The 7,756-nt window shown below is 42.2% G+C and overlaps 1 protein-coding gene across 14 annotated transcripts in view; it reads left to right on the forward strand.

The window, feature by feature from the left end:
* DST (dystonin) overlaps window positions 1-7,756 on the forward strand; it is a 569,390-nt gene that overhangs the window by 341,687 nt on the left and 219,947 nt on the right. For all 14 annotated transcript variants that reach the window (XM_019520527.1, XM_019520528.1, XM_019520523.1 and 11 more), the window contains 5 exons: window positions 177-355; window positions 594-732; window positions 2,313-2,506; window positions 6,272-6,434; window positions 7,598-7,681. In XM_019520527.1, the coding sequence (XP_019376072.1) occupies window positions 177-355; window positions 594-732; window positions 2,313-2,506; window positions 6,272-6,434; window positions 7,598-7,681 (759 nt within the window). The remainder of the gene's footprint in view (window positions 1-176; window positions 356-593; window positions 733-2,312; window positions 2,507-6,271; window positions 6,435-7,597; window positions 7,682-7,756) is intronic.

The raw sequence follows: 7,756 nt of genomic DNA on the forward strand, positions 1-7,756 counted from the left end.
TCTACTCAGGTCCCTTCCGACCCTAGAAACTATGAAACATAACATTATAACACATGGATAATTTACTGTGGTAACTACCCCTGTGCACTCTTATCCTGAACTAAGTAAAAACTAATCCTCAGTAATTTTGCTCAATGAAGACTAAAAGCTACACTTATTCACCTTCTATTTTATAGAAGCTAAAGAAAGAGCTTGATCGACTCAAGGAAGATTTGGGTGTGATCACAGATAAATGTGAAGAGTTTTTTGGTCAAGCTGCTGGTTCACCGTCAGTTCCCACCTTGCGCTCTGAGCTCAATCTCATCATTCAGAATATGAACCAAGTTTACTCTATGTCTTCCATTTACATAGATAAGTATGTAATTCACTAGCATTTATCAAGTTTTTGTTGTGTTCCTTCATACATCTCTTTTGTCCCAAGTGAAAGGAAACTGAAAAATGAATAGTTATAAATATGAATAATGCTAAACACAAGGAAGAGAATGATCAAATCCATAACACTGTTAAGAGTTTTAGTTATTATGTGACACATAACAAGAATGAAAAATACAATAGTGCAAATACTGTTGTTACAAGAGGTAACTGTATTGCAGGTTAAAAACTGTAAATTTGGTGCTGAAAAACACGCAAGGAGCAGAAGCATTAGTAAAACTTTATGAAACAAAACTTTGCGAGGAAGAAGCAGTAACTGCTGACAAGCATAATATTGAGAATCTTACTGGTACATTAAAGGTAAGAGTTGGCTGATTCTTCTCAATAAATACATCATAAAGTAATCCTATAAAAATGATATTTCAGTTATAGCCATTTGGTTAGACTACATAGCGTAAAAGACTTCCTGTATAATTAGAGCAAACTATAGCTTTAAGATTGCCATGCTGGACACGTTTGTATTTTTTGGGAAATTAAGATAAATGGAACATACATTCTATTTAAGAGGCTGATATAAATGTCACAGATCCACCTAGGTTACACATATCTGTACTTTGTATGCATATATCATTCTGGTAATTTTAGTGTCAGCCATACATGTAACATGCAAAGTAAAACTGTTGCGTCTGCCTTTATATCATTTTTCTATGCCAGGTGTTGGCAATTTATGGCCTGTGGGGCAGATCTCATCCCTGGGGCGGGGGGGGCTTTGATGGTGCGGGGCTTTGCCTGGGCTACACCACAGCTAGGTGGCAGGGAGAAGCAGCAGCAGCAGCAGTGATGGCCAGACCCTAGCACTGGCCCAAGTTGGGTCAATCCAGTCCATTGCCAAAACAATTGCCAACTGCTGCTGTATGCATTTGCCAACTGCTGCTGTACGCTGCATGTGTCTTGGAATATTTGATGCTCCAAGAATTCAGCAGCAAGGGAAACATTTCTCTCTCTTGTGCTAGAAGATTCTACACAATATAAATGGTGGTTGCCCAAAAACTTTGCTAGTTGCATGAACACACATAACATTATTAAAATTTAAAATGCAGCCTAAAAATGATTGGGACAGAGGTAGATTCTTGTTAAGCTGGAACAGTTCAGAAGTATACCTGGAATATCAAGTGCTGTTTCAAACTAGTTCCCTGTGAACTGGTTCAGTGTTATGTATGGACGTCAACAGTGCTGACAGACGTGGAAAAAAAAGTGTTTCATCAGAAGCAGCAATGCATTATTTTGACCTGTCTCCAATGTCTGTGTAGATCAGGCCCTTCAACAGGGCTTTTTGGCATTCAATCAGCTATTAGCTAAAAGCACGAAAAAAGCCCCACTAAAGTGGCCAATCTATATAAACGTTGGAAAAGCCAGGTGCAGCTAATGCACTGCTTCTTGTGGGCATGTGCTAAGCTCGGCACAGGAGTGCGCCAAGTTTAAAGTAAAGCACCGTTAATTAACCCATGTCTGCAAGCAGCTTAAGTGTCCTGAGACATGGCTATCTATGGTCAGCTGTCCAGGCATACCACACTGCATTGCTCCCATGCACATGCTGCTGCAACTCATTGCTCTAGTATTAAGCTGTAACTCAACGCCCTCCCTCTCCTCCCTCACCTTTTAATTTTTTTAAACCTTTAACACACTTTTTTTAAATCAATGGGCTGCTACTCACTGCTTTGTCAATAAAAGCTGTTTTTCTGACTGAAAACTATGTCCTGCTTCCCTACTGTAGCCCCTCATCATTGTTGTGTTCAGTAGCTATTAATAGATCTATCATCTAATTCTAAGATAAAGGATAAAATAAAATAAATCAAAGATACATTGTCTATCATCATAACACAGTGGATTACGCAGAGAGTAGTACAGTGTCAATTTATTTATAATTTGTTACATACTAGCAATGGAGATCTGAAGTAGATGAGAAAAGAGAGGTATTCCATGCTTTGGAAGATGAACTACAGAAAGCTAAGGCAATCAGCGATCAGATGTTTAAAACGCACAAGGAACGTGATCTGGATTTTGACTGGCATAAAGAGAAGGTTGATCAGCTAGCTGAGAGATGGCAGAATATTCATTCTCAGATTGAAAACCGGTATGTACTTTACATTTGTCTTTTGGATTATATGTTGTTGCTGGTGGGTAATATTGCTCAAATATATATACACATATACTAGCACCTATCCATAAGAAGAACTAACTCCGTATCTTAATATTTTCCCAACCTACCCTCAAATCTGTTTAATTCTGTCAACCAAATGTTAATGAGAAATTAAAGCAAGACAAGAGCATTGCAAACTAAATCTATTTTTAGAATCTATTTTAGCTTGTAAACATAGACACCTTGGAACAGAAGCAGCAAGAATGTTGTTTTCATAAAAACATGCCATCAGCAAACTTCCACATTTTCCTGATCTTTAAAGTGAATGACCAGAGTGCATACAGCAGACTTATAGTTATTTCTCTATTTAGCAAGAATAAATACATTTAAATGCCCCTTCTGCTAATTGCCAGAAAGTAAAGGAGTGATTGGTAAAACTTGGTTAAAAAGGCAGCCTAGTGAAGAGAAACAGCTTGAATGCCCAGATTCTTAGCCATAAAGGTAGCGGCTTCTGCAGACATGTCATGTTAGAACCCATTCCCACAGTTCTTCATGTTGAGAGAACATACTCTTAGAGCGTCATTTTAGGGCTAAAATTAAAATGCAGCATATGCGGGTTATTGTTAACACATAGTGACTTCTAGTATAAATGTAACAGATTGTGGTGGTTGCATCTTGTAGCTGTAAACAGACTGCTTTCTGCAAATGTTCATCCTCCTGCTATCTAGCAGTTTGACAGTGATATTCATTATACAAAAATATTTATAAATATTGGCTCTGTTTATAGACACATTTCTCTATTTCTTGTCTTCCTTTTTTCTGTTGATGGTTATCTTATTGTTTGTTCACGTATAGGCATAAATATAAAACCGTAATATACATGTCTTTTTGTAGCATAACAAGGGTTTTAAACTGGGGAAGCAGCCTAGTAGACTTCAGGAAGTCAGAAATCACTGCTTCCCCCAAAGTGTCCCACTACCCCTGGAGGCTACCTTGTTAAGCCTCTGGGCTCTATCTCTTGCTTGCTCTCTGTCACATGCAACCATCGAGTATTCTTAGAATGACTGAAAGCAGAGCAGATTCATAAGTATATTCAAACTAGAAGACTAAACATTATTAAGAGTAGGATTCAATATTGTTTTGAACTCCTTCATCCACACCTCTATGGTCTCTTTTATTGGTCTGTTTGAATGTTTCTTTGAAATACTGTGTTAAAACTACAGTAATGAAACTTAAGCACTCTGATCACTTCATCTCTGCTTTCAGGAAATAGCCCCAAAATAACTTCAATAGACTTAAAAAACCATAAGGTCTGAAGAGGGATTTTAGCTAAAAAAGGATAAATGCCTTTAGCTTCCAAAGACTTCGCTTTGGGCCCAACTTTTGCTAGACTTTCAGGGAACAGAAGATGTCATGTATTTTCCCCATGTGAATGTTTTGGTCTTCAGTGTTCACTCAAAGAATCATGGCTTCACCTGGAGCTCACTACACTGTAGGAAGTATGCCATGAAGGCCTCTTTTCCTATATATATTTAGCACCTGAGCCCTCATCTGCTTACCTTGTTAATGTGGAAAATATACATTATTTTTTCCAGGTCTGGGTCCGCCCTGAACACAAAAGCTTCTTGAAGGTTTAATCCCGGGGTGGGCAAAATATGGCCCATGGGCAGGATCTGGTCCGCCAGCCCATTCTATCTGGTTCATTGGGGCCACTAAAAAATTTAGTAAATTAATATTTATCTGTCCCTGGCTACCTGTCAAAGATGGCAGAAGCTAGGGGCAGTAGGACCCAGGGGAAGCTGCCAGGAGGACCAAGTGGTTGTAGAACTAAGGCCGACCTGGCTCCACCCCTGCCTAGCAAAGGGTTCTGGCATGGGAAGTAGGGGCTGTTCCTGCCTCCCTATATTGGAGGGAAATTCACATAAGAAGGGGAAGGGGAGGACCACAGATAATTGCCCCAGTCCTCAGGGTCAGGCCGGTCCAGCTTCTGCAGTCCCGGTGCTGTAACCAGGAACCATGTAGTGCTGAAGTAGCTGGAGGGGGCGTGGAGGGGAGCAGCAGCAGCCACAGGCAGGGTAGCAGTGAAAGGGGCAGCAGGCAGGAAGAAGGGGCAGTGAGCAGGTGCGTGGAGCACAGTGACATCTGGGCAGGAGTGCAGGGCCACACCCTTGTCCCGGGGCCACGGTGGGTGGGCGCAGAGTGGGGTGGCAGGAGCGCAGGGTCCAGGCCCCTTTCCCTGTTGGCTCAGCCCAGCCCAGCCCAGCCCAGCCCAGCTTCATAGAGCCCCTGCTGGCTCAGACCCCATACTCCTGCTGCCCCACTCTGGGCCCTGTTGGTCCTGGTCCCAGGACACTGGCGCAACCCCCACGCTTCCACCCAGCTGTTTCTGTGCTCCCGTGTGCCTGCACTCCCTCCACCTGCTGCAGCTATTTGCCTCCCCCCACCAGTCACTTCAGCACCACAGGGCTCCCGGCTGCTGCTGGCTGGCTGGTTTCATGCGGTGCCAGCTGGGTGGGTCCAGCTCCTGATGTGTTCTGTGGTCTCAGCTGTGCAGCTGGGATGTGGTGCCAGAGTAGTGAGTGGGGGGCCAGGGGGACAGGGAAGCAGCAGAAGGGCAGCAGTGGCAGATTGAGGGGCAAGTGGCTGCGAGTGGGAGCACGGGGCTGCGTCAGTGCCCCAGGGCCAGAAGCAGCAGGAGCGCGGAGCCCGGGCTTGGAGGAGCGCTGGTGGGGGCTGTGGGCAACGCCCCCTTACCTCCACACATGCCACAACTCTCTCCCCAGCCACCCTCCCCCAACACTCATAGCCCCTCACAAGCCCCATACCCACCTACACCCCATATCCAGACACACATTCACATGCTGCCGCACTGTACACCCACACACAGCCACACCCCCATGCCTATCCACCCCACACTCTCCCTCATATCCCACATACCCACCCACACCCCACATATCCATGCACACCCACATGCTCCCCCATACCACATATACCACCCATGCCTGTCCACTCCTTCATAAAACCCCACACACCCACATCCTCCCTCATACCCCACATACCCATACACCCATAGCCTCCCACAAACCTATACCCACCACCCATGCCCCTCAACCCCCCAATATACAAGAGTAAGACTTCATGTTAAGCTATTATACAATCACCTCTGTGTACACTACACAAAGGCATGTAAATTAGGACAAAATATTTTTAAAATCAAATTAATGAATGTTGTAGTAGATGTTTGATTTTTTTAGAATATAATTTGGTATTTTCCTGGTTCCATGATGGCAAATGCTTGCTGAAAGGAGTACTTCTTGTGGGGGGGGGGCAAAGAGGAGGGATGTCTGGTGGCAAAGGTCAGGGGCTAGGGAGTAGAACTTCTGGTCCAAGATGGTGACCATGGGGTGGGGCACCTGTCAAGGGGCGGGGCTACACATGTGGCCCTTGACAGCTTGCCAAAACTCAGTAAGCGTCCCTCTGCCCAAAATAATTTCCTGTCCTGGTTCAGTCCCTCCCAGACACCTGTTTTTGGCATACATATTCTTTAGCTCCTCTGCTGTGAGAAACCCTCTATATTTCTTGAAACTTCATTAAAGTGAAGCAGGCTTGGGGTAGAAATTGCTGTTAAATGTATTTTAATAACAATTATGATATTGTAGGGGGAGCTAGGATATATTGCCCTTGACGCTTTGCTTAGATTATTCATTTGCTGTGCTCATTGTCTGAACATTAGTATCTCTTGTTTTTAAATCAAACCAGGCTGCGTGATCTAGAGGGTATCAATAAATCTCTAAAATACTACAAAGATACTTATCTTGCACTGGATAGCTGGATCCAGCAAGTCGAAGATACTCAGCGAAAATTTCAGGAAATCCAGCCTGAAAACAGCAAAGCTCTGGCTAAACAGCTGAATCAACAAAAGGTATGATAGGTATCGCATCCTGGTAAAAGTATTAAAACTACTAATAATGAAAGAAAAAATTAAAAACCAGTACAGGTTACTGATAATAAACGCATTTAACTGAGGTACTTATGGACTCCCCCCTTACTAGATACTAGAATCAAAGCCCATTACAATCTTTAATGCATTTCTCCCCACAGCATTCCTGGGAAGAAGGCAACGGCTAATATTCCCATTTGCTGCTGATTAGTTTGAGACACAGAAGGACAAAATAGTTTGTTCAGCTTCACAGAGGAAGTCTGCGGAGAGCAAACTTCCAAGTTCTAGGTCCAAAATGCTGAACTATCTTTACACATATATGTTAAACAGTAACTTTTATTAATTGCTGTTCATGATAAATTATTTCCAATGTACATGATAAATTATTATGAAGGAACACACAAAATGACAGCTAAATTTTATACTTTCACCTTCAAGAGGAATTTTTAAATGGCAAATGAGGTAACTAATTGCACATGTAGCGTGGTATCATCAGAAACTCTGATTAAATTTATTTGTCATGTATTATGACTTCAGTGGGACTACTGGGGTCCTTAAAGTTTGGTGAAAGTGCTTTAGTAGACAGTTACTCAATGTGCTAGAGGATTGAGCCCAGGAAAGACAGACTTCCCCAAACATTTATGCCACAAAGCCGCTTTGAAAGAATCTTCTGTAACAGTGAAAAATAACAAGTATCATCATGGTAAAATTAGCTTTTTGGCACTGACCAATTTTATGGGGTTTTTTGTTAGATGGGTTTAGCTGTCCCTGATCCACACAAGAAGTGAGTCTGTTATTGCTCTGGTTGGAGAACTGGGCTCTCCTGCTCATGCTCTAGGAGTTTATGCATCCTTAGAAGCTGAGGCTCAAACCCTGATTTGGTGACCAAGCTGTAAAAAAAACTGTTCTGTAGCATTTTATGAGCTGTACTCACTGTGCAATGGATCTGACTGCCATAGGTATCTTTCCACTGAATTAATGAAATTTAAATAAGGAGAATACAGAAAGCTCTAAGACATTACATTTGTTGGCAGTTGTTTTCATTTTGTGGTGATAGGAAATTTAGGAATAATAATCATGTCATAACAAAAGGAATATAATAGTCATTATTGTCATATTGAAGATAATACATGTGTATTTTACAGATGTTGGTTTCTGAAATTGAAATGAAACAAAGCAAAATAGATGAATGCCAGAAATATTCAGAGCAGTACTCAGCTGCAGTAAAGGTAAGACATAATAAAATATTTGTAATATGGTTTGGCTTTTAGTCAGCTGTCAGTATCTTACAAATCACAGTGCTA

This window comes from Gavialis gangeticus, unplaced genomic scaffold, assembly GCF_001723915.1.
Source record: "Gavialis gangeticus isolate Ggan-Ray unplaced genomic scaffold, GavGan_comp1, whole genome shotgun sequence".
Classification (NCBI taxonomy): Eukaryota; Metazoa; Chordata; order Crocodylia; family Gavialidae; genus Gavialis; species Gavialis gangeticus.